The following is a 25,338-nucleotide window of genomic DNA, read 5'->3' as shown; positions in this document are numbered from 1 at the left end:
CCTTGAAACTCTGCCTTTGCTACCTTTGTCCTCACCACCACCCCCTGCCCCTGCCCCTGCCCCCAATGGCCCTGCAATCATAAGAATTTGCTTAGTCTGATAGGTATGAGATTGTCTGACTGTCCCTCCAGGTTATTCCCTGAGTTTCTCCAAAGCATACTGTCTAGGAGAGTTTGGCATGTTGCTGTTTAGTCATTTCATTTGTGCCCAACTCTTTGGGACCTCCATTTGGGGTTTTCTTGGCAGAAATACTGGAGTGGTTTACCATTTCTTTCTCTGGCTCATTTTACAGATGAGGAAACTGATGCCCAGGGTCACACAGCTAGTAAGTGTCTGAGGTCAAATTTGAACTCAGGTCTTCCTGACTCCAGCTGCTCTGTCCACTGTCCAACCTAGCTGCCCATTTTACAGAGCGAAGTGCAGTACTGAGCATGTAGTAGTTACTGAATACTGATTGACAGGGTGGGATGGCAACATTTGACACCAGAAGAAACATTGGCTTTACATTCAGATAGGGCTAGGTTTAAATGCCAGCCCTGCTATTTACTACCTGTGAGACTGTGAGTAAGTCACTTAACCATTTGGGGTTTATTTCCTCACCTGTGGGCTAAATGATCTCTAAGGTCCCTTCTAGCTTTCAATGCTATAATCCCTTCAAGATGGGAAGTGAAAGAGGGACAAGTTGTGTGAATAATGCATCAATATTATAATAATAAGATTCCACAGTATCAAAATCCATTTATCTTCAGGGCCTCTCACAAGCACCCATAGCCTCATCTCTATGGAGGAAAGTGAGACTGTGCCTTAGAATGAGAAAAGTAAATGAAGGCCTGATACCTTTGAGTGCATTTTCTAGTGGGAGGAACTTAGGTTAGACATGAAGAAAAACTTTTTGGCTAGGAAGCTGGTTAAACCCTGGAAAGAGAGACTGAGGAAAATAGCAAACTCTTTTCCCACTTGGCGCTCCAGCAAGTAACCAACTCAATACAATCAGGCTGGGCAGTAATACTCCAAGGGATTAAATAATTATAAGTAACCGTTGCTAGATTTTAAGCACTTTCGATATAGGGACCGTATTGGATGAGGCAGGGAGGAGGAAAGCAGCCCTTCCAGAAACTGGGAAGTGGTGTGGCTTAGTAAATAGAATATTAGACTTGGAATCAGGAAGGCCTGAGTTCAAATCTAGCCTAACACACTTAGTAGCTGTGGGACTCTCCTGAAAGTCACTTAACTTCTGTCTGCCTCACTTTCCTAGCCTATGCAATGGGGATCACAATAGCACCTACCCCTGAGGGTTGCTGTGAGGAAAAAATGTGATATTTGTGAAGTTCTTTGCAAACCTTAAAGTGCTACATAAATACTATTATATTAAGTTACTATCATATGGCCTTACAGAGAGTCTGTGTTCATGTACCTTTCTAAATCATAACGATTAGAACCATTCAAAAGTGGACTGCCTCAGGAGGTGGTGAATTCTCTGTCACTGGAGGTCTTCGAGCAGAGGCTGGGTGGATGCTTGTTGAGGACATCGTGGAAAAGATTCCACAGTGCAGCTTGTATGAGACCTCTGAGGTCCTTTCCAAATATGGTTCTATATGGTACAGTGAGGGATAAGAAACAGTAGCCTGAGGACTAAGGCATCCTGTTTGAGTGTGGATGGTAGAGAAGTGTGTTAAGAGTCTGGAGATTAGGATGGGTTAATTTAGAGTCAACTATGGACCTCAGTTCCAACAACACAGACCATAGGTCAGCAAGGGGATAAGTACCACCTTCAGCATTTGGGGTTCCTAACAGTCTGACAAGTCACCCAAGAATCAAGGGTGGCAACATGTGCTCAGTGATGGTGGAGATGAACAGTTTCATTTAAGGCTATCCCAGTTCTTCAGTTGTTTGATCACCCTTTTAGCTATCTTCCTGTTCATTAAAAACCTTCCCAGAGCAGAAGGGGAGCAGAAAGGGAAACTGATTTACACCAGCCCAGACTACTTCTTGTTTGCCAGCTATGGTAGGAAGTGGAATGAGGAGAGAGCAAGATGAGAGAAATGTCCACAAGGTTTGGAATGACTTCACCCCTGCCTGCTCTCCCAATCCCCAACTCGTGTGTATAATCAGGAACCAGACAGAGGAGTGCCTCCACCTCCTTCCCTCTTACTTTCTTCTAAACTCTTGGCAGATTGGCCTTTAACCTCATCTTTCAACTGAATCTGCTCTCTCCACAATTACCAATTAATTGCCAGTTCTAATGTCCTCCTCTCAATCTTCATCCTTCTTTGTCCCGTCTACAGCCTTTGACACTTAATCACTCTCATCTCCGTGATACTCTCTTCTCTCTAGGTTTGTCATAACATTGTTCTCCCCTGGTTCTCCTCCTAACTGTAAGACCACTCCTTCTTCTCCTTTGCTAGACCTTTCGTCCAGGTAAGAACTGTTAACATTAGGTGTCCCCCAAGACTCCGTCCTGGGCTGTCTTTTCTTCTTACTCTATACTACTTCACTTGGCAATCTCATCTGTTCTCATGGATTCAATTAGCATCTCTATGTAAATAATTCTCAGATCTATTAATCCAGCTCTAATCATACTCCTGACTTCCAATCTCTTACTGCCTATTAGACATCACAAACTAGATGCCTCATAAACATCTTTTTTTTTAAGGTAATCGAGGTTAAATGACTTGCCCACAGTCACAGCCCAGATAGCAACTATCTGAATCTAGATTTGAACTCAGGTCCTCTTACCTCCAGGGCCAGTGTTCTATTTACTGTGTCACCTAGCTACCCCCAACATCTCAAACTCAGCACATCCAAAAGTGAACACATCTTTTCCCTAAAACCCTACTCTCTTCTGAACTTCCCTATCACTGTAAAGAGCAGGACCTTTTTTCTGGGAACCTAGGCTTACAACCTAGATGTCATCTTAGAGTCCTCACTGTCTATCATTGCCCATATCCATCATTTGGCAGTCTTGTTCTCACATTCATAACATCTCTAGTATATTCCCCCTTCTCTCCTCTGATACTGCCAACACCCTGCTACAGGCATTTACCACCTCCCATCTGGACCACTGGAATAGAATGCCCATTGGTCTGTTCAAGTGTCTCCCCTATTCCAATGCCTTCCATTCAGCTGCCAAGCTAATGTTCCTAAATAAAGCACAGGGCTGGCATTTCTTTAGGCATTTAAAGCCCTTCACAACCTGGCTCCTTCCAGTTTCCTTACTGCCTTCGTGTACTGTATGATCCAGTGACTTGAGTATCCTTCCTCCTCATACATGACACTGCATTTTCTGACTGCATTTTCACTGGCTATCTCCCATGTTCTCCCTCCTCACCTCTGCCTTCTGGCTTCCTTAAAATCTCAGCTAAAATCCCACCATCTGCAAAATGCCTTTCCCAGTCTACTTTCCCTCAGTTTACCCTGCACATCTCTTATTTATATGAAGTCAGTTACATGTCTCCCCCGTTGGACTGTGTGCTCCTTGATGGCGCTGTGTTTTTGCCCTTTTTTTATCCCCAGTGCTTAGCACAGTGCCTGACCCATCGCAGGATGTTGACTTACTGAGGAAGGTTTTAATCCTACTGTCTCTCTGTAGGCTGACCGCTGAATAGGCTGATAAAATTGGGGAACTTGTCTTGAAAACTCATTTATTTGGATCCCAGTGATTTGAAATTTGCATTAATTCCCATGTAATACTCATGTATGAGTAAGGGGCAATTTCCTCCTATTTGAATTTTCAGTTACTATCTTTACAAGCATGTGGAGGAGGAAGAAATCTAAAAATGAACTTTTCCATACCAAGATCTCAAAAAATTAAGAATTCTTTCAACTCTTGGGCCCACACTAAATTCCTACATATTAAAAGACTTTTGTGTTTATGATCCATGTTTATGTATTGTGGGCCTACTGTGAATTGTAACTTACCTCATTACTCATTGTTACTCATTTCCAGATTGGTGGTTTAACTGCTCAGTAGAGAGCCAGCTTACAATGCCAATGTCAGAAAATAAGGATGACACCCACTTTATAAGCTTTCCATATTCTTTCGAGAGAGATGCTCTGTCTCATCCCTGTGTGCATGGGGGATGCTGAAGAATCAATTCAAGTAATGCATTTATCTTGGGCACATTTGTGGTTCCTTTGCACAGCCTGCTGGTGCTTTGTGATGGGGTTTTATTGTGTGTGAAAAACTATTGGAAAATGGCCTCCATGTGCCCTTTGATTTTTCTGGTGATCTAAGCCTAGCATCATTTCATGTGCTTCTTCTGCTCAGGTTTCCCATCAGCATGCATCTGTAACTGGGGGTTTGGGACCTTGTCTAGGTGACTGTGTGATTAATGACAGCATGGTTCTGTGGAAAAGGGGGCACCAATATGTGTATAAGGATCCCTGTGGGCCACATATTAACTTAATGTTAAAATGTAATGTTATATATGTTGCATTGTGGTTTTATTTCTTTTTGTTAAATATTTCCCAATTACATTTTAATCCAATTCTGGATACACTTTGAAATATTGTGGGCTCCGTTTTTGATACCTCTGAACTAGCTGACCTCTGATATCTCTTTTAACTCTAGATCATAATCCCATATATCTGCGTATATGCCCTAATACATGTCTGTATATCTCTCTGGAAGCACATTTCTATTTCAGTGTGGCGGGGATTATGTGTATGTGGGTGGGTGGGGGTGGTTGTCTGCATGTACATTTTAAGGAGCATTTATATCAGAGTATATGTGGGTGTAAGTGAGGAAGTCTCCCACATTCCCTCTGCCTAAACACCCAAAATGAAGTGGAAAGAGCATTAAATGATTCTTTGTGTCTGTATAAACAAATTGGGTAATTTAGTCACCTTCTTCCTACTGCCCTCCCTCCCCCCACACACGCCAAAGAATCTTTCCTTGGATATTGGCCTTGGCTACTCAAGTAACTGTCTCTGTCCTCCACTTTACAGTTACCTTACCTTACTCAGGGAGCGGAGGGTCAGTGTGCCCGGCCAACAGCCCCTTCCCTCCTCCCATGGGTGAAGCCCTCCTAGGTTATATAATGGAGGCTGATGACTGCAGTGGGGATGCATGTAGATTTCTGCACAGGTGTGAAGCTCTGGGTGGGGATGTGTATTTAGCTGGCTCCCTCCCCTCCCTACTCTGTGTATCTTTCTCATCCTGGCTGCTCATTTATTCAGCTCATCTGCATGTCTGCCAGCAGTGTGTTGAGTGGAGAAAGGACAAATCACCTTCTCCCTTAGTCTCTAAGCTGGGCGGGTGATTTCCAGTGTCTTCTAATGGGCTATCTTTGCTTCCCTCCCCTGATCAACAGTGACACTGTGTGTGAGTGAGTGTGTGGTGTGTGTGTGTGTGTGTGTGTGTGTGTGTGCAGGCGTTTGGGGGGAGGGATGGTGGGAGTGGAGAATGTCTTGAACTGCAGAGGGAGGGTTAGAAAGAGCACAGGCTCCAGGGATTTTTAACTCCTTCCTCCTCAGGAAGGGTGTAGGTGGAACATCGAGCTGAAAGAGCCTCTGTGAATCCCACCCCACCCCCACCTATTCCTTAAGCTGCTCCCCCAAACAACAGCCACGCGGGGATCTGACATAACCTGGTGGGGGTGGGGTGGGGAGCCCAATGTGATGTGTGATCATGCCGTGTAGCATTCTCAGCTTCTTTCCCTGTTAATTAAAGTTGGAGAAAGGGAGAGGGAGTCTGCTCGGGAGAGGAGACTCACTGAACCGGCTGCCCTTGATTCCACTCCATTGTCCTCCTAGGGCCAGGTGTGGATGCCTCAGGATTGATGGAGCCATAAGGAAAGGTAAAGAATCGGCTGCTCTCAGTGTGTGTGTGTGTGTGTGTGTGTGTGTGTGTGTGTGTGTGTGTGTGTGGTGTGTGCGCATGTGTGTGTGTCTGCATGGGGGCTTGTGGGGGTGGGCAGGAGCCAGGGCCAGTGATGGATGCTACAAGCAGCTGAGGGGTATTGATTGTACACTAGTCAGCATATCTCCTGCCTCTGATTTCTTATTCCCTGCCCTTGGAGCAGCTGCCCCTGCTGCTTCTCAGGAGGTGGCAGGGTAACTACTCTTCAGAGGTGAGGGGATGGATGCCCGGACAGTGCCACCCGTGACTGCCATGGAGGTGCCCAGCATCAAAGATTTCCACTGGAAGACCCTGGCCCCACTGCCCAGTCGTCGGGTCTACTCGTCTCTGGTGGAGGCTGGAGGACAGGTCTATGCCATAGGAGGCTGTGATGACAACGGGGTCCCCATGGACCGCTTTGAGGTCTACTCCCCTGAGGCTGACCAGTGGACTTCCTTGCCCCCCATGCCCACGGCCCGGGCTGGGGTGGCTGTCATTGCCCTGGGGAAACGGATCATGGTGATTGGGGGTGTGGGGACCAATCAGCTGCCCCTGAAGATTGTGGAGATGTACAACATCGATGAGGGCAAATGGAAGAAGAGGAGTGTCCTGAGGGAGGCTGCCATGGGCATCTCTGTCACTACAAAAGGCAAGCCAGACCAGGCTTTGGGCACCATTGGGCACAGAGGGGCTGGGAAGAGGGCAGGACATCAGTGGGGTAGATTTGTTAGAGGGCTGGGCACTGTTGGGCACAGAGGGGCTGGGAAGAGGGCAGGACATCAGTGGGGTAGACTTATTGGAGGGCTGGGAAAGGGAAGAAGGTTTTGAGCTGGGTTTAGGACAGTGGCTTCCCAGTTTATTCCTCTTGCAACTTTTTTGAAAGCTCCCATAACCCTCCAGGCCCCTTTGTTCTCCTCCTACCAAAACAAAAAGGGTACAAAAGCCTGAACTCCACCTCACAGGTGTCCCAACCATGAAGTAGCTGCCTGACACTCAGTAGTTTTGGTCTGACACAGTCAGCATAACAGCACATCACAAAGGCTGAAAAGGGGAGAGTCCAGGTGTGGGGAGAGAACTAATCCCCTCAAGCTCACTGCCCAAACTAGTCACTCCATAGCTCACTCCAAATAACTGGAACTCTCTGGTTATTTCTCCTACCACTCCTTCCCATCTCCAAACTTCCCTGGGAACCCAAATGGGAATGCCAACTTTCTGTTAGAGAAATACTGATATAAAGTGAGAATTGAATATCTGTAATAGTAACCTTCTACTACAGGCTTCCATCCATCCTTAACATTTTCCCTTTGTGGATGGTCAATCAAGCAATCCTCAAGCATTTATTTAGCACCTACCAAGTGCTAGGCACTGTGCTAAGCCTCGGGGATACAAAAAAAAAGGTAAAAAACAGTCCCTGCCCTCAAGGAGTTCATATTCTAATGTGGAAGACAACATGTAAGTAATTTAGTACATACTTCATACATACAGAGTTAATGGAAGATAATCATAATGGGAAAAACTCTAACAGCTGGATGGAACAGAAAAGTCCTCTACAGAAGGTGGGATTTTAGCTGGGTCTTGAAAGAAGAGGCAGAGGTGAGGAGGAAGAGTTTTCCAGGCACAGGGAGCAGCATGGTGCAAAAGCACAGAGACAGCAGTTGATGAAGAGGCAGAAAATAGAAGAGAACAAATAATTTTTCAGCACCTACTATGTGCCAGGCACTGTCCCCAGAAAATATCTTTACACATATTCTCTCCTCTGATATCTCATTTGGACTGTTGTGGGTGAGGTGGTATTCTTTCTTCCTTTTCTTATAACTTCCATATGTCCTGGGCCCTGTTGAGTATGGAGAAAAGGAGACATTCTCCTATTTGGTCCCCACAAGGAGAGTTTTATGACTTTCCTTTTGGCTGTCTTTGGTTGGGGAGGGGGAGAAGCCAGAGTACAAAAAACATAAAGTCATCTTAGGCTAGGTGCCCTGGGAGCTTGACAGAACTGGCTTAGCTGGTGGTTGAGGCTGGCAGGGGGACATGAATCATGCCACCAGAGTAGCACAGACCCGAATCCTGTACCAAGTGCACAGGGCATTGAGCAAGAAGGAATCCTTCAAGCTCTTGGCCTCTGAGGCCAGGTCCCAGATGTGGTGCTCAGGGGGTTACAGGCATGACTGGTAGTAGATACTGACAAGTCCCCTGTCAAGGTGCCTACTGACCCTGGCTGTAGTCTGTCTCTTTAGATTACAGAGTTTACGCGGCAGGAGGAATGGGACTGGATCTCCGCCCCCACAACCACCTACAACACTACGACATGCTCAAGGACATGTGGGTATCCTTAGCCCCCATGCCCACTGCAAGATATGCTGCCACTTCCTTTCTCCGAGGTTCCAAGATCTATGTACTAGGTAAGGCTGGGCTATATGTACCCTCAATGTATGCCCCTTTTCCCTCCTGGGGGTCAGTTTATCATCTCTCCCCTTTGGGGAAGGTACAGAGCCATCTTCTCGGCATTGTGGAGCAGGGCAGAGGTCCAGAGGAAGGAGAACTCACTGTCCTTGCCCTCATGGAGCTCATTGTCAGGTAATTAATAAATATTAGAGTAGAAAGGACCTCAAAGATTATCTCACCAATATTTTTGTCTTGCAGAAGAGAAAACTGGTATATGGAAAAGTAAAATGATTTACCCAAGATCATGGCTTTGAGAGGCAAAAAAATTTAAAAAAACCATTGTCCATATCTTTGGGGAGGTTTCACTTGGTGGGGGAGAAAGACAAGGCACATGTACAACAACTGGAAACTTACAGAGCAACCTGCAAATACGTACAAAGGAAGGTCAGCATAGAAAGTGCCTTGGATTGGGAATTTAAAAACCAGGGTTTGAATCTTGACACTTATGCAGCCTGTGTGACCTTGGACAAGTAACTTCTATCTGGGCCCCAATTTCCTCGTCTTTTATTTCTATGATCCTAGAATTGGCTGATTGTACAAGCCCTAAAGAGGCATGAGGTAGAGGAGCATCAAAATTGGGTATGGATCAATCAAGTTAGGTTCCCCAGAGGAGAAGGTGGCCATGTTTAAGGAAAAAGGAGGGATATTGAAGAGAGCATCTCAGGTGTGAGGCACAAAGAAGGAATCATCAGAAAAGTTAAAATAAGTTTAGAACACTGATACAACACCCTGGCATCTGGAGGGGTGGGAAACACTTTCTAGAGAGGGTGTTGTATGGAGACCTTTCCCTGATGGAATCTCCTTCCCTGAGGTGGTAAGCACAAGAAAGACTGCTTTGGTCTGGAGATTTTGTTGTGGGAGGGAATGAGAGGAGAGCAGGATAGTCCATTCAAAGGGCCTTTGACCTTGGCTTTTAGGGGGACGTCAATCCAAATATGCAGTCAATGCCTTTGAGGTCTTCGACATTGAAACACGCTCATGGACCAAGTTTCCCAGCATCCCATGCAAACGAGCCTTCTCCAGTTTTGTCCCCGTGGATGGCTATCTGTATAGCCTGGGGGGCCTGCGGCAAGGCCGCCTCTATCGCCAGCCCAAGTTCATGAGGACTATGGATGTGTTTGACATGGAGCAGGGTGAGTCTTTCAAACCCCTTCCCCACTTATGGAGTCCCTTCCTCCTCCTCCTATCACCAATCCAACAAACATTTATTAAGCACCAAATACATGCCAGGTGTTGTGCTAAGTGCTGGGGATACAATTAATAAAAAGAAAGATAGTTCCTGCTTTCAAGGAGTTTGGAAGGGACCATACACAAAAGGAGGCAGGAAAGGGCCAGGGAATCACCATAATTCCTCACTCCCAGGACAGTGAAAGCTTTGAATGATTGTCTTTCTGGGTCCCAGCATTTCCTATCTGACCTTTTGCCTACACAGGCCTCAATGAACTTTTCAAAAATTTGCTATCATCCTTCATTTCTTGATCGAATTACCTCCGCCTCCAGTTTCTCCCCTCTCCATATCCTCTTCCAAACAGCTACAAAAATCATCTTCCTAAGGCACAAGTCTGACCATGTTGTTCTCCCACCCCCAAACCTTCACTGGCTCCCTATTGCCTATAGGGTAACATACAGAGCCCTGAGGCCAGTATTTAAGGTCTGTCACAGCCTGGCTCCAATCCACCTTCTCCAGACATTTGATGCTCTGTTTTCTGTTCTCATTCTGCCCCTTGAACATCTTTATGCATTCATGCAGGCCTGGAATATACTTCCTTTTCACTTCTGCCTGTGGAAATCCTTCTCTTTCTCCAAGACTCAGCATCCATGAAGTTTTCCCTGATTTCCCAGCTGAAAGCATTCTCTCCTTTCCTAGATTTCCTGGAGCATTTTCCCAGATGACTCTTGTGCTCCTAGTTATTATTTTGTATTTATAATTATTTTATTTATTGTATTTATTCATGCATGCATGCACCTTTCCCTTGTCATCTTTCATCTATATATTCCCAGAAGATGGCACAATGCTTGGCACATAGTAGGCACTTAACAAATGTCTATCAAATGAATGGAAAGAATGAATGCTACTCTTGGCTGATGAGGGAGCTTGCTACCACTTAGAGCCAGAACCAGGCACAAGGACATAGCCATCCAGGGCACAAAACACAAGAAGATCCAATCAGGGTCACTTGTTAATAGAATTTGTGTAAATGTACATATTTTAACACCAGAAAATTACTGTCATGTGGCTTTTTTTCCCCCAGTGATAATAAGTTATCACAAAGGAAGCAGCCTGGTGTGATGGAAAATGCTATATTTGGTGTTAAAATATCTGGGTTCAAATAGCTCTGTCACTTGCTTGTGGGGTGATATTAGGCAAGTACCTTAAATGGGTCACAGTTTCCTCATCTGTGAAACCAAGGGACTGGACTAGATGATTTCTAAAGTCCCTTTGAGCGGTAGCTAGGTGTTGCAGTGGATAGAGTACTATGCCTGGGTGAGTTCAAATCTGGCGGTGTGACCCTGGCCAAGTCACTTAACCTTGTTTGCCTCGGTTCCCTCATCTGTAAAACATGAGCTGGAGAAGGAAATGGCAAACACTCCAGTATCTCTACCAAGAAAACCCCAAATAGGGTCATGGAAAATTGGTCACAAAGAATCAGACATGACTGAAAATGACTAAACAACACAACAAACTCCCTTTGAGCTCTATATCTATGATTCGATGATGCTCAATTGAATGTGAACTTGCCAGAATCCACTGCCTGTCATGCCTAAGACCCCATTTAACTCTTTGAGCCTCATAACTGAGGCCTGACTTAGGCCAGGATCTGGAAGGGTCTCTTCAGTGCTCTATACACTTGGTTCAGGACTGAGGTGTGTGCCACTCTGTTTAATTGGCATTACTAATGCCCGCTTGTTAGCCTCAGCCAGCAGCTAAGCCAGTTCCATCAAGCTGGCTCAGAGTGATGGCTCAGAACCAGCAGTAGGTGGTATTTGCCCAGGAAACCACAATGTTCTAGTTGGGGACAAGGGAATCAGTCTCTAAACTTTGCCTAGAGGGTGCAGAGAGGTAGCACGGTGTGGTGAGTACAGCACCAGAGGTGGAGTCAAAAGACCCAAGTTCTAATCTTGCCTCAGACATTAAATTGTTGTTCAGTCATTTTCCTGTCATGTCCAACTCTTCGTGACCCCATTTGGGGTTTTCTTGGCAAAGATACTGGTTTGCCATTTCCTTCTCCAGCTCATATGACAGTTGAGGAAACTGAGGCAAACAGAGTGAAGTGACTTGCCCAAGGTCACACAGCTAGTAAGTGTCTGAGGCCAGATTTGAACTCAGAAAGATGAGTCTTCCTGACTCCGGGCCCTGTGCTCCACCCACTGTACCACCTAGCTGCCAGACATTACCTAGCTGTGTTATTTTGAGCAAGTTACCTAACCTAGTTACCTAAGCCTCAATCATCTCAACTGCCAATTAAACAGAAGCTCGATATTGTTTATTTTTGTCTCTGTATCCCCAGTGCCTAGCACAGTGCCCCGAATATAGCAGGGACTTAACAACTGCCTATTGACTGTCTGATTGACTGAACTATAAATAAAATCATTATAATTGTATTAACTACTTCAGAAGGCTGTTGTGAAGAAAGAAATACATATGTATATACATATATAAAGGTGTCATTATAATCATGTCTTGTTCAGGGCTATTCATGTTCATCCCTAGATATAAATACCTGTTATCTAGAGAACATTTTTCCCAAAGATTATTTCCATCTATTTTCTCATCGCATCCTAATAATAACCCTGCACCTGCATGAGATAGGTAGGGCCAGAGTTCTGTATTCCTATTTTACAGATGGATAAGCTGAGGAACTGAGATAGGTGCCATGATTTGATCAAGAACACATAGCAAATTGGAGACAAAGCTGGAGGTAAAATGCAACTTCTCTACTGTTCTAGGGCACTTTGAGGGGCAGCTAGGTGATTCAGTGGATAGAACACTGGGCCTACAGTCAGGAAGATTGGAGTTGAAATCTAGCCTCAGACATATACTAGCTGTGTGACCTTGAGCAAGTCACTTACCCCACTTGCCTCAGTTCCTCATCTTTAAAGTGGGGACATATTGGAGAAGGAAATGGCAAACCACTCCAGGATCTTTGCCAAGAAAACCCCATGGACAATGTTCATAGAGTCATGTAGAGTCAGACGTGACTGAATGACCAAATGACAACAGTGCCCTTTAGACAGATATTTGAACTAACAGGATCATGGGATTTAGAATGGGGAAGGATCTTATTTACTTCTAGTCCAAACGGCTCATTTTATAGATGAGGAAACTCAGGTCTGATGAGAAGAAGCAATTTTCTAGCTCAGGGACAACGTGATAAAGCTCTCTGTGGAGGAGAGAGACGTAACAATATAGAACTGTAGCGTATTAGAGCTAGAAGGGACATTAGAGATCATTTAGTCCAATTTCTACGTCTTACAGCCAAGGAAACTGAGTTACAGAGAAGTAAAGTTCCTTCCCCATGGGTACACAGCTGGTGAGTAGATGAGCCGTGGGGAATCCCAGGGACAGCCCCTTAGAACTGCTGGCCTAGATGATTTCTATGGTCCCTGCTGGCTCTAAACCTATCATCTTCTGATCCTATGAATTCCGTTGACCTGCAAGGGATACATTTGGTTGTTGAGTTATTTCAGTCATGTTTGACTCTTTGTGACCCTTTGTGGGGTTTTCTTGGCAAAGATATTAGTGTCTTTTGCCATTCCCTTCTCCGGCTCATTTTACAGATGAGGAAACTGAGGCAAAGAGGGTGAAGTGACTTGCCCAGGGTCACACAGCTAGTGAGCATCTGAGGCTGGATTTGAACTTAGGAAGATGAATCCACCACCTATCTGCCCTTGCATTTAGTGCTGATGAATGCAAAGTATGAATAGACATGTGTACTTGCTCCCATCCCAGAGATCAGATCTTGTCCCAGAGGTTGCATCAAGTGGTTGTTGTCAACATCTTTTCTCCTCCTTTCTTGGCCTATAGGAGGTTGGATGAAGATAGAGCGGTCTTCGTTCCTAAAGAAGCGCAGAGCTGACTTTGTATCAGGCTGCTTAAGAGGGCGAGTCATAGTGGCCGGAGGCCTGGGTAAGAGTCAGAGCACTCCGACAGTGCTGGGGGGCTGGGCTGGTGCCACGGGGTTTGGGGTGACACCAAATGAGCAATGGCAGCAGTTGAGAAGCCATTGAAATCAGCACTGCCCCTTTCCCCAAAGATCACAAAGCACCCTCTATAGCAGAAAGAACCACAGATACAGAGGCAAAGGACGTTGGTTCTGCTTCAAATCCCGGCTCTGCTACTCAGCAATAAATCTACATGCATTTAAATGACTGCTACAAGCCAGGCACTGTGACAAGTACGGGAAACACAGAGGCAGAAAATGGAGCAAACATTTGCCACTTCTGTGACATTGGACCAGCTACCCCCTCTCTCTGGGGCTCAGTTTCCCCATCTTTAAAATGAGAAGACTTGATTAGATGATTCCTTAAGGGTTCTTCTGGCTCTAAATCCCAGGACTAACATTCTAGTTAGAACTTCATTCAGCAGCAGAAGCTACAGGGAATCCCTGGGGACCAGACAGCTGAGTCGACCCCTTTTTTAGAGGAGATGGATGCATAAGAGGCAGGAGTGTGTGCTGGAGCTAGCTCCTACTGGCCTGGGCAAGGTGGATTGTTACCTTTTCAGTGTGAGCATTTATACATTGGAAATCAACAAATGCTACAAAGCAGGGTTTGGTTTATTGTTGTGTTGATTGTCTAGACCAGGGCTGTCCAACCTTAGGTTATCTTAGGGCCGCATTAAATATTTATGTATATATACATGTATATATGTATATAATTATAAAATATTCAAAGGCCGCACCCAGAATAAAAAATACAGTACACTAATAGAAAGTGGGGGAATGCGCGTCATCAATACAACAGGCGAAGGTACAAAGTGTGAAAGCAAACACGAAACAACAAAGTGACAACACAACAGTATAAAGGTAGGTGCATACTGACTAGTCTGCGTCGTACAGACGGAACACATCCCACAGATCGATTGAAAATTCCGTGCGATGTGTTCCGTCCGTAACGCTGTTTAAAAACACCAAAGAAAATTAACATCAACGAGGTTATTTACTAGTGATGGAATTTAAAAATCTAATGTGCATTCCATGCAAATTGTTACTTTATTTTTTCACTCGTGAAAATTAAAACCCACAGGTGGACTGAATAAAATTTCATCCAGCCCACAGGCTGCATTTTGGACAGCCCTGGTCTAGACTTAAGGAAGTAATGGAGAAAATATTAATAATGCAGATTAACCTTAAAAGTGTTTTGTGCACACATTTTTTTTCCTGGAGATCTAGTAGTTAAACATTCACCAGCACACTACTGATAAGAGCCTGGCAATTAGCCACATATGATCATGGGGCACTGATCCCAGAAATCCTGGTATACCCTAGATTAGGTCAAATGGATTGTTTTTGGAAAATTTGTCTCCGAATGGTTCTTTCCATCATTCTAGATCCTTTCTTCCCATGTCAGCGCTCCCTCCTTCATGCCTAGCTTTCTCATGATACTTGAATCATAGAGTCATAGATGATTTAAGCCAGAAAGGACCTTCGAGATAATTGAGTTTAATCCCTTATTTCAGAGAGAGAAAAAAATAGAGAGGGAAGTGGTGGGGTGGGGGCAGGGAGAGAGAGAGAGAGAGAGACAGACAGAGAGAGAGAGACACAGAGAGAGAGAGAGAGAGAGAGAGAGAGAGAGAGACAGAGACAGAGACAGAGACAGAGAGACAGAGAGGAGGGGAGGGGAGAGGAGAGAAGCAGCAACTCACCCAGGGTCACAAAATGAGTCAGCAGCAGAGTCTGATCTAAAAGGACCTAGATCTCCCAGTCAAATTTATTCACACTAAGAAATAGGAACCATGTTTAAAAGGAAAGAATGAATATCTTTAAGTGGGATTAGTTATTTTTTTCGGCAGACCTTTAATCTTACCAGGTGCTAGGTATTGTACTAGGTGCTAGAGATATGAAACTAAAATGCAAACAGTTCCTGTCCTCAAGGAGAATCGGTTTTGGAGTGTGGGGGAGGAGGGAGGGAACAGAGGAGCCTTCCTGGAGTCCTTCAAATCCTGCAGTTCAGTTGACTGATTGCTCTGCCCATTCTTCAGGAAAGCTGGCTGTTGAACTCATAGAAGTGAGCCCTTGGGTAAAAAGCAGAAACAAGTCAGACCTTATACAGTACTTGGATGGGAAAAAAGATACATCTTTAACCTTTAGTTTCCTTTTTAATCCTATGTACTTAATTTTATGCATTTAAAAACATTATTTTGAAAAGGGGTCCCTAGGCTTCACTAGGTCCCCCAAGGCAACCACCTCACAATAAGGTTAAAAACCTCTGCAGTAGCAGAAAGGACCTAAGGAGAGCATCATGGGTAGGGAGAGGCTCAGCTCGTATGAGATGAAAATAAAGTTCATTATTAGGGATGGGTGCCATAGGATCATAGATTTCACACTGGAAGCGACCTTAGAGGTCACAACATCAATCCCCCTCCTTTTACATAGGAGAAAACTGAGGCCCAGAAAGGTTAAATTTTTTGCATAAAATTTGAATCCAGGTCCTCTGACAGGTCCTCAGCTTTTGAAAGGATGCCACCCTTCCCATGCCTGCCTATACCTGGTCCTATCATCAGCCCTTGCAGATGGAGACAGTGTTCCATGTCTCCTCACAGCCTGATGTAATAGATCCAGACAGCTAGGTAGACAGAGTGCTATGCCAAGAGTCAAGAAGACCCAAGTTCAAATACAGCCTTAGACACTTACTAGCCATATGACCCTGGGCAAGTCACTTAACCTTTGTCTGCCCCACTTTCCTCAACTGTAAAATGGAGATTATAATAGCATCTACCTCTTAGAGTTGTTATGAGGATCGACGGAGATAATACTTGTAAAGCACTTAGCATTTGTGCCTTGCACATTGTGTTGTTGTTCAGTTGTGTCTGATGCTTCATGACCCTATTTGGGATATTCTTGGGAAAGATACTGGTGTCATTTGCCATTTCCTTCTCCAGCTCATTTTGCAGTTAAGGAAACTCAGGCAAACAGGGTTAAGTGACTTGCCCAAGGTCACACAGCTAGATGATGAGTTTTCCTGACTCCAGGACCAGCACTCTATCCACTGTGCCACCCAGCTGCCCTGCCTGGCACACAGTAGGGATTTAATAAATGTTTGTTGCCTTCCCCTTTCCTCTTTCCACTATGTCACACAACAAGTACTCACCTGCTTGACATGGGTGAATGTCCATTATTATTTATAACTTACATTTATTTAGTGCTTTAAAGGTTCATAAAACAGACATTGGTGATGGGCAGTATGAGCATTATTATCCTTGTTTTACAGAAGGAAATTGATACCAGCTTGCCTGAGGTCATATAGCTAGTTTGTAGTGGCCAAGGTGAAGCTTGAACCCAGGCCTCTGGGCGTTAGGTCGAGCCGTTGCGTCATGCCAGCTGCTGGCCACGGACACCCTCTGTAGCCAAGGGTGATGAAGCTGTCAGTCCATTGTCGATGGGGTACAGTTGTGGAATGAAGCTGGGGTGGCAGCCATGCCTTTCCATCTTCTTTTTCAGGTAACCAGCCCACAGTCCTGGAGACAGCAGAGGCCTTCCACCCAGGGAAGAACAAATGGGAGAGCCTGCCCCCCATGCCTACTCCCCGCTGTGCCTGTTCCAGCATCGTCATCAAAGGCTGCCTCCTCACAGTGGGAGGCGTCAATCAGGGACTGAGCGATGCTGTGGAAGCCCTGTGTGTCTCAGACTCCTAGCCCCATCCTGGCGCCTCCCTCGAGAACCTGGCTCCTCAGAAATTCGCCCTTCCTTGGCAGGGTTAGATGATTTCCTCAAAGCCGACTGAAAACTCCTTCAGTACAGGAAAAGTGGGCAAAATCTCCAAGGGCCAAAATTTCTGAAATCCATCCACCCCCACCCAGCCCTATCTCCCAAGAGTATGAAAATATGCTCCCTGAAAAGTCACTGGACACATGTCCACCTGGTGTCAATCAGGGGGAGTCCCACCCTGACCCTCAGGTGTTGAAAGGTAGATGGACACCACCCTTCCCATGCCTGCCTATATCTGTCCTATCATCTGTCCTTACAGATGGAGACATAGTTCCATGTCTCCCCACAGCCTCACGTAACAGGCTGTTGGAGGTCAATGACTGCTGGTGAGTAGTGAATTCCTCCCCTCAACAATTTGGGGGACTGCCCTAACCCAGTGATAGACTAAGGCCAGACTTTGTCTGACAAGCAGGGAAAGGAAGGGAGGAAGCTACAGCCTGACACTCAGGCAGGTGTGGGGGGTGATCATGCCAGACAATGAAGGCAAGCACAAGCCCAGGAAAGAGGAGACAGAGAAAGTATCTACACCAACCACGGTGTTGGGGACTGGCAGAGTCTGAAGAGACCAGCTCTGACAGGCTGCAGAGTTGGGGCTGTCTTATCAAGCCAGGAACCAGAGTCACAGAGCAGATGCTGCATTTGCTGAAACTGTTCAAAGTGCTGACATCGAGGCTGGTGATTCCTTGGGCTGTAGCAGTAGTTTCTGGGTCTGTTTGGGCAGAGGCAGCTGACTGAGGGTCCAAGCCTCAAAGGTGGAACTCATTCCCTCCCCCTGAAGTAGCCCCAGTCACCTGTGTGGTCTTGGGTCTTTGGCTCACCACCACCCCCCGAGTCCCCTCAGGCTACAGTAGGATCATAATAAGCTCAGTTGAGGGGACACTGGCCAATTTTTGAAAGGGGTTTGCATGATGGTCTGGATACTTCCTAGGCCTCAAACTGGAGCTGGCAATAGCAGCAGTAGTGAGACCCACCAAGAAAATGGGGTCACTGGATTTCAAGAGCCTGAGCAAAGAAACAGGAAACACTTCTTCCTGCTAATTTCACCTACATCAGCAACTTCGTAGATGCCAAGGTATCAAAAAAGAAATGGCTCTGCAGGAAGCTGGTTCCCCTTGAAAGGGCTGACCCAGCTGTGTTTGATGATGTTTGCCCGATGAAGGGTGAGAGTAAGGTGGGGTCAGGATCCAGGCACAGGATCCTAGTCTCTCCAGGAGAGACTAGAGGTAGGTTAGTGTAAGGTAGGAGAAGTAAGGTCTCCAAGCCCAAGCTCCTTCCTCAGCTGAGCTTGGAGATGAGAGGTCCCTCCCTGGACAGGTCCAGAGATGACTCAGAGAAGCTGTCCACATCAAGCTGAAGACACGGGGATATCAGGCTGAATGATTCTATCCTTGGTTCATTTAGTGCATGAGGCATTTCAGCCCCAGACAATGTCCCCCCCTCCCCCACTCTGCATACAGGCTTGAAGTCAAAGTCTCTATATCTGAAGACCCTGACCATCAAGTTTCTGGCTGACATTGATGAAGGGCGTGAGGGATCCTTGCAGTAATCTGAACAGTTTTAAGCAAATCCAAAAAACTTCTCATTGTCTTCTCCATGTCTGTGGTTTGTGGTTTTCCTCTAGGATGGTCTCCGCTTTGTAGCCTGGCATGGCTGGCCCTCTCCCTCTGGTCCCTCTGTCTCCTCCTGCCTGGTTCCACTCCCTCTCTCACCATCAGGCACGTTCAAACCTGGGTCCACAGGCTGGACTTCAGCCCTTCCTTTCCCTCAGGTTTAGAGGGCTTCATGTGAGTCAAAGTTTGGCCCCAGATAGTCATGGACAGTTCTCCAGAGAGGGTCATGGTGAGGTGAATGGTGAGGGATGTCCTACTCACCACTGGTACTGACCTCCAACCTCCTATTAAACTGGACAGGAAGAAGTCCTGAACTAAAGGAAAATTGGAAACTAAAATGCTACCCTTTTCTCATTGATCTCAGTGAATTAGGATCATAAGGACAATCTGGCTTCCTGGGGCCCAGTTTGGGGATGGAGACATGAGGGGAAAAACAGAGTTCCTCCCCTCCTCTCAACACCAGTCAAATGGTGACCTCCTTCCATCCCAGCTTCCAGGAGAGACCTGAATTGGGACATAAGAGCCGCTGAACCCAGAGGGAAGGGGATGCAGCTAAGCTGATGGGCTCTGGAGTTATCAGCCCTTCTCCTGGAATGGCCTATTTCCATTTGCAGTTGTTGTGAGCAGGAGCTGAACCTTAACCCAGGATGTGTGCTCCTCCCATCTTTCCTCCTCCCTTTTCCCCTGGCTCCCTTTCTGCCTCTTCCCCAGAGGCCTGGTGTTTATGTCACTGTTCTCCCAGGACCCATTCCTGGGGCAAGGATAGGGGCTTCCTGTTGACACTGTTCCATCCAGATCCACCTTGGATGGGTTAATTGCACTTCTGGTTAATAGCAGCAGCACAATAATTAAAGTCTATATTCATACGTTCTCTTGCACCATTGCATTGTGGGGAGAGGGGATGGGGAGTGGAGCAGGATGGTATCTACCATGGGGAAAAGAGACACCAAGACACCAAGAAGAGCCTCCTCCTCTAAGCATTCCTAGGAAAGAAGACTCCATTCCCTAATCTCCCGATCCTTTATCAGGAAGTCTAACATCCAGCCTCATCTCGTCCTGGGATCCTCGATTTAGAGCCGGAAGGGACCTCAGAGGTCATCTAGTCCAAAGTGTGGCCGAGAGGTGCCAGGAACTTCCCAGGGTCACACAGGTATCTGAGATTGAAATCCAGGCTCCCTGACTCGAGACTGTAAAAATAGCCTGCCCTAATGAGACTTGGCCCATCCTTGTCACCCAGAAACTTAAAGGCTGAGTGTTCTGACCTTTCTATTATTTAAGATCAGAGGTTTGGGGGTTTCCCCTCCCCATACTGTCCCCTAAATCGGGGCTGTCTCTCCACTTGGGTCCTAAGGTAGCTCTGCCACCTGCTGGCCATTCATAGCATTTCCATCCCATCCCCATGGAAAAGGCTTCTGAATGTCCTGCAGCCAGTCACTGGTGCCCCCTGGTGTACACACAGAAAAACTTCGGGGTAGAAACTACAGCTACCATTTATAGACAATAACTCAAATTTCTGTGCTATTTCTATCCTATTAAAAACCTATATCTAGGTTTATAAAGCAGCTTCTGTGCAACAAGGCAGGTGAGGGAAACTGAGGTTCAGAAAGGTTATTAAATTTCTCAAGGTCACACAGACAGTAGGAGACTCAGAGAATGACTTGCCCATCACACAGTATCTGAGGCAGGTCTCTAACCTAGCTTTCTCCTGGGTGTCACTTAAAGCTGAGGTATGACACAGATCTAAGGGAGTGGGAAAGTACTCAAGGTACGACTTAGATCAGGTAGAGGGCAGCTATTTATTTCTTCCATATAAAGGAAATGTTTAGAATCCAAAGGCTAATCTAGCACCCTTGCTGCTACCCCCATTTTCCCCATGCTGCCCCACAGGTATTTTCCATTCAATTCCACAAGTATTTCTTAAGTATCTTTATGTGCACAGGACTGTTCTTGGAATACTGAGTTAAAAAAACAGCAAAGTATTCAAGAAGCTTACAATGTGAGGGTGGAGAAATTGGTGTGGATGCAAGCAGTGGTGATATATATGTAACAACAGAGCCATGTGGGGCCCAGAAAGGCGGGGGTACTCACCTACTCCCTCTAAAGGACCTCTAAGTCCAGGTTCATGGAAGTACTTAGTTCTGGGGGTGCTTGGTCACTAAAGAAAGAGGTGAGGCACTTTTTTCATATTTTCACCCCCATCTTTGGGTCCCAGGGAAAAATCACTTAGAGCTGAGGTATGAAGTACGACAGGTCTAAAGTTCCTTCAAAAGGGAATAGAAAGGTACTCAAGGTACAACTTAGATCAGGCATAGGGCAGCTATTTATTTTCCTCACACAAAAGAAATGCTTAAAATCCAAAGGTTAATAAGTAATAGGCCACTAGGTGGCATAGTGGAGGGAGTGCCAGGCCTGGAGTCAGGAAGACTCACGTTCCTGGGTTCAAATCTGGCCTCAGACACTTACGGACACCTGGGCAAGTCACTTCACCCTGTTTGCCTCAGTTTCCTCATCTGTAAAATGAACTGGAGAAAGAAGTGGCAAACCATTCCAGTAATCTTTGCCAAGAAAACCCCAAATGGGCTCGCAGAGTCAGATGTGATTGAAATGACTCAGCAACAACAACAGTAAAAAAACCTAAAACGACTAGTAGCTTGGTGTGGTGCCACATGCACCTCCCTTTGGGGAGACTGAGGCTGGTAAATCACCTGAGTCCAGAAATTCTGGCTGCAATAGGACCAAAGCCAAACCATTCAAGTCAGAAAACCGGAGCAGATTAAAGCTTCCCTGTTGATTAATATTGGGAGGTGGCCTCTTGAGTGGCCACTGCAGCTCCAGTTTGGTTGAGAGACAGAAAGACCCAGCCTCCAAAAAAAAAAAAAAACAAAAAACCCCAACCTGAAAAGGAAACCATAACTCCTATTATGTTCTCCCCAAATATTGACACTTAAAACATTAAAATATGAAACACTTAATGGGGCTATTGACTAGGCATTTTGATTGTTTTCCTTGGCTCTGAACTCTAAGAACAGCTCTCTCAAAGTCCATGTCTTTTGGCTGGCCAGGACAGGGTTTGGACTCATCACCATCTCATGGTTTTCTTTTCCAAGAAGGGTGTAGTATTGCAGCTTCTTCCTGCTGCTCATCAGCTCCAACGGAAGGTCCCAGGATCCCCCAACCTCCACTCATAAGGCTGCCTCCCAGGCTGAAAAAGTCCCACTGGTTCACTTACTTATGCTCATGCAAAGAAGCACACAGCAGAAAAGGCAGCCAGGGACTCAAGGTCCAGACTCAGGCTTACGGGAGCACAGCGTGTTGGGAACAACTGATACTGCTGCCTGGAGAGAGAATGTCCTCTTACTACCTACGGGAAATCCCAGAGAGAATAAACACTGCATCACACAGTTTCATGCTAGGTGGCGCCGGAGAGCACAGAGCACTGGGCCTGGAGTCAAGATCTCAGTTCAAATCCAATCTCAGACACATTAGCTGTGTGACCCTGAGCGAGTCACTTAACCTCTGTCTTCCTCGGTTTCCTCATCTGCAAAATGAGGGTAATAATACCTACCTCCTAGGGTTGTATGAGGATCAAATGATATCATAATTATAAAGCACTGAGCACAGCGCCAAGAACATATGGGCTATGTAAAGGTAGCTATTATTGTTATCACTGTTAATCACCTAGCACCAGTGCCAGCCACATAATAAGCACTATGTGAACGCTAGCTTGTTACTGTTATTGTTATTAAGCACTTAGCACAGTGCCTGGCACATAGTAGGTGCTATATAAATGTTAGCTATTATTATTATTAAGCACTTAGCAAAGTGCCTGGCACATAGTAGGCGCTATATAAATGTTAGCTATTATTATTGTTATTATAAAGCATTTAGCACAGTGCCTGGCACATAGTAGGTGCTATATAAAAATGTTAGCTATTATTATTGTTATTATAAAGCATTTAGCACAGTGCCTGGCACATAGTAAGCTCTGTTTAAATGTTAGCCGTTATCATTATTATTATTATCTGTAAAAGGCAGAAATAGAACCTATATCTCAGTGCTGTTAGGAGGATCAAAAGAGAGAATATTTGTAAAGCACTTTGCTAAAGTGCCATATAAATGCTAGTTCTTTTTATCACTAGAGAGAGTAGGAATCATCTCGTCATTTAAAGCTCACTGACTGGGTGGTTCTTCCACCTCTATTGACACATCTCACTTTTCCTGCTTCCTTAACAGGGACCAAAGGTCCACCGGGTTATTATTCCACAGCACCACATCCTCTGGGGTTGAGTGCCCATGGCTGTGACCCTGGAGTGGCCAGATGGATCAATCCATACTACACAGGATGGCCTCTACTACATATATAATACATTAGAATATGATCAGCATATAAGGAAGGTCATACAGAGGGGTATGGGAGATCAGAAAGGCAGAGGACCCTTCTAGCTGGGTATCAGGTGGGCCCCAGCTGGGTCTTGAGAGTCAGAGAGGATCTCAACAGATGGAGATGTAAAGGAAGTCCATCCCAGGTATGGACAAGAGGGTACACAAATGCACTCAGGCAGGAGGTGGAAAAGGAGATTGGGGAAAAGTTTGTCTGGGATCCAGCATTTGAAAAGTCAGTTAGTCAGTTCATAAACACTTATTAAGCAATTACTATTTGCCAGGCACTGTACTAACCACTGGAAATACAAGAAAGAAAGAAGGAAAGAAAGAAAGAAATAAAGAAAGAAAGGGATGGAGGGAGGGAGGAAAGAAAGAAGGAAAGAAAGAAAGAAAGAAAGAAAGAAAGAAAGAAAGAAAGAAAGAAAGAAAGAAAGAAAGAAGGAAGGAAGGAAAGAAGGAAAGAAGGGAAGAAAAAGAAAGAAAGAAGGAAAGAAAGAAAGAGAAAGAAAGAAAGAAAAAGAGAGAGGGAGGGAGGGAGAAAGGAAGGAAGGAAGGAAGGAAGGAAAATACAGTCCCTGCCTCAAACTTACGATTTAATGAGGGAAGACAATATATAAAAGATAAAAGAAGCTGAAAATCAGAGGGAGTCTGTGGGGAAGGAGGCATGAGGGCCAAGTCTGGCCATGTAGGATATGAAGAGATGGCTGGCCTACTCAGCCTCCTTAAATGGAGGTTCTGGGAAAAGCTCTCCTTCTCAACCCTCTCCAATCAGGGGGTGCTTGAGAGGCATGCGGTACTGATGAGACATGAGTTCCAGGGTTGAAGTATCTTGCAAGAGGATGAACTACCTGAAGTATAGCGTATGGCAAGGTGAGTAGTAGCTAAGTAGTAGCTAAGAAATGAAGTAGTGTGAAAGATGTTTAGGAAGGTAGGTTGGGACCGGAACCTTAAATCTCTGTCTCCTTGAATATTAGTCTAAGGAATCTGGCTTTTAATCTTAAACCAGGAAAAGACTTTAATGACCATTTAATCTAATCCCCTCGTTTTACAACTGAGGCCCAGATAAATTAAGTGAAGGTCATTTAGCTAATAAATGGCAGAGGCCTCCTGATCCCAATCCTATTTGAGCACCATAGTGTCAGAAAGAGAATGGAGAAAAAATAAATAGAATAGAGAAACTCCAGAAATGACTGAAGAGATGGAAAGACCAACAATGGGAGTTATTTCAAAGATAGTCCCAGGTCAAAGTAGTGAAGCAGGTGAAGGTTGTTTCCAGCTCCTAAAGCTTGTTCCCCCACCTTCACTCCCCACCACCTCAAGGACTCAAGGCAAGTCTTTATTCACTATATCACACTGGGATCCATTATTAGAGGAAAAGGATTGTGTCACTGTTAGATTTCAGAGGCCAGTAGGTTACATATGGAGATGTACTGTGATAAGGTAGAAATGTGGGTCTGAGGCTTCAGAGAAAGGCCAGAACCAGAGACAGAGATTCAGGGGAGTAAATGAGATTATCCAGCTAAACAGTAGAGACAGAAAAAAGGGCTAAGAACCAAACTTTGGAATGTAGCCATTAGGGGGACATGAAGAGGATAAAGAGCCAGTAGAGGCAGAGAAAGAAAGGTGGTAGGAAAGAGTAAATTACTTCACCCTAAGAAATGACTAAAGGGATGGCTCCAGAGAAGCCTGAGAAGAATTATATGAATAGATACAAAGTGAAGTAAGCATAACCAGAAGAATAATTGATACAGTAACAACAACATTGTAAGGAAAAACCAACTTTGAAGGACTGAAGAACCCTGATCACTTCAATGACCCAACAACAACTTTAAGAGGACTGATGATGAATCATGCTACCTACCTCCTGACAGAGAGGTGATGGATTTAGGGGGCAAAATGAGACATACTTTTTAGACAAGACCAATGTGTGGATTTGTTTTGCTTCACTAGTCAATCAACAAGCATTTATTAAGCACCTACTATATATACACTAGGCACTGTGCTAAGCAACAGTTTATAAAAAGACAAAAGAAAATGCCTGTTCTCAAGGATATCACAGTCTAATTAGTCACAATATATTTTTGTTGGGGAGGGGACAGGCAGATGAGATGGGGAGAAAAGAGCTAGTGATAGGATT

The 25,338-nt window shown here is 45.3% G+C and overlaps 1 protein-coding gene and 1 pseudogene across 1 annotated transcript; both read left to right on the top strand.

Annotated features, from left to right (window-relative positions):
* Nucleotides 1-6,079: 6,079 nt before the first annotated feature.
* Nucleotides 6,080-17,135, top strand: KLHDC8A (kelch domain containing 8A). Its single transcript, XM_036757506.1, has 5 exons — nt 6,080-6,488; nt 8,074-8,238; nt 9,199-9,414; nt 13,308-13,409; nt 16,942-17,135. Exons 1-5 carry the CDS (start codon nt 6,080-6,082, stop codon nt 17,133-17,135), a joined length of 1,086 nt encoding a protein of 361 aa, XP_036613401.1.
* Nucleotides 17,136-17,524: 389 nt separating this feature from the next.
* Nucleotides 17,525-18,616, top strand: LOC118846811 (annotated as a pseudogene).
* The last annotated feature ends 6,722 nt before the right edge of the window (nt 18,617-25,338 follow it).

The sequence above is a fragment of the Trichosurus vulpecula genome, chromosome 4 (genome assembly GCF_011100635.1).
Source record: "Trichosurus vulpecula isolate mTriVul1 chromosome 4, mTriVul1.pri, whole genome shotgun sequence".
NCBI lineage: Eukaryota > Metazoa > Chordata > Mammalia > Diprotodontia > Phalangeridae > Trichosurus > Trichosurus vulpecula.
Note: the sequence above shows the minus strand (reverse complement) of the source record. Positions and strands in the feature narration are given on the sequence as shown.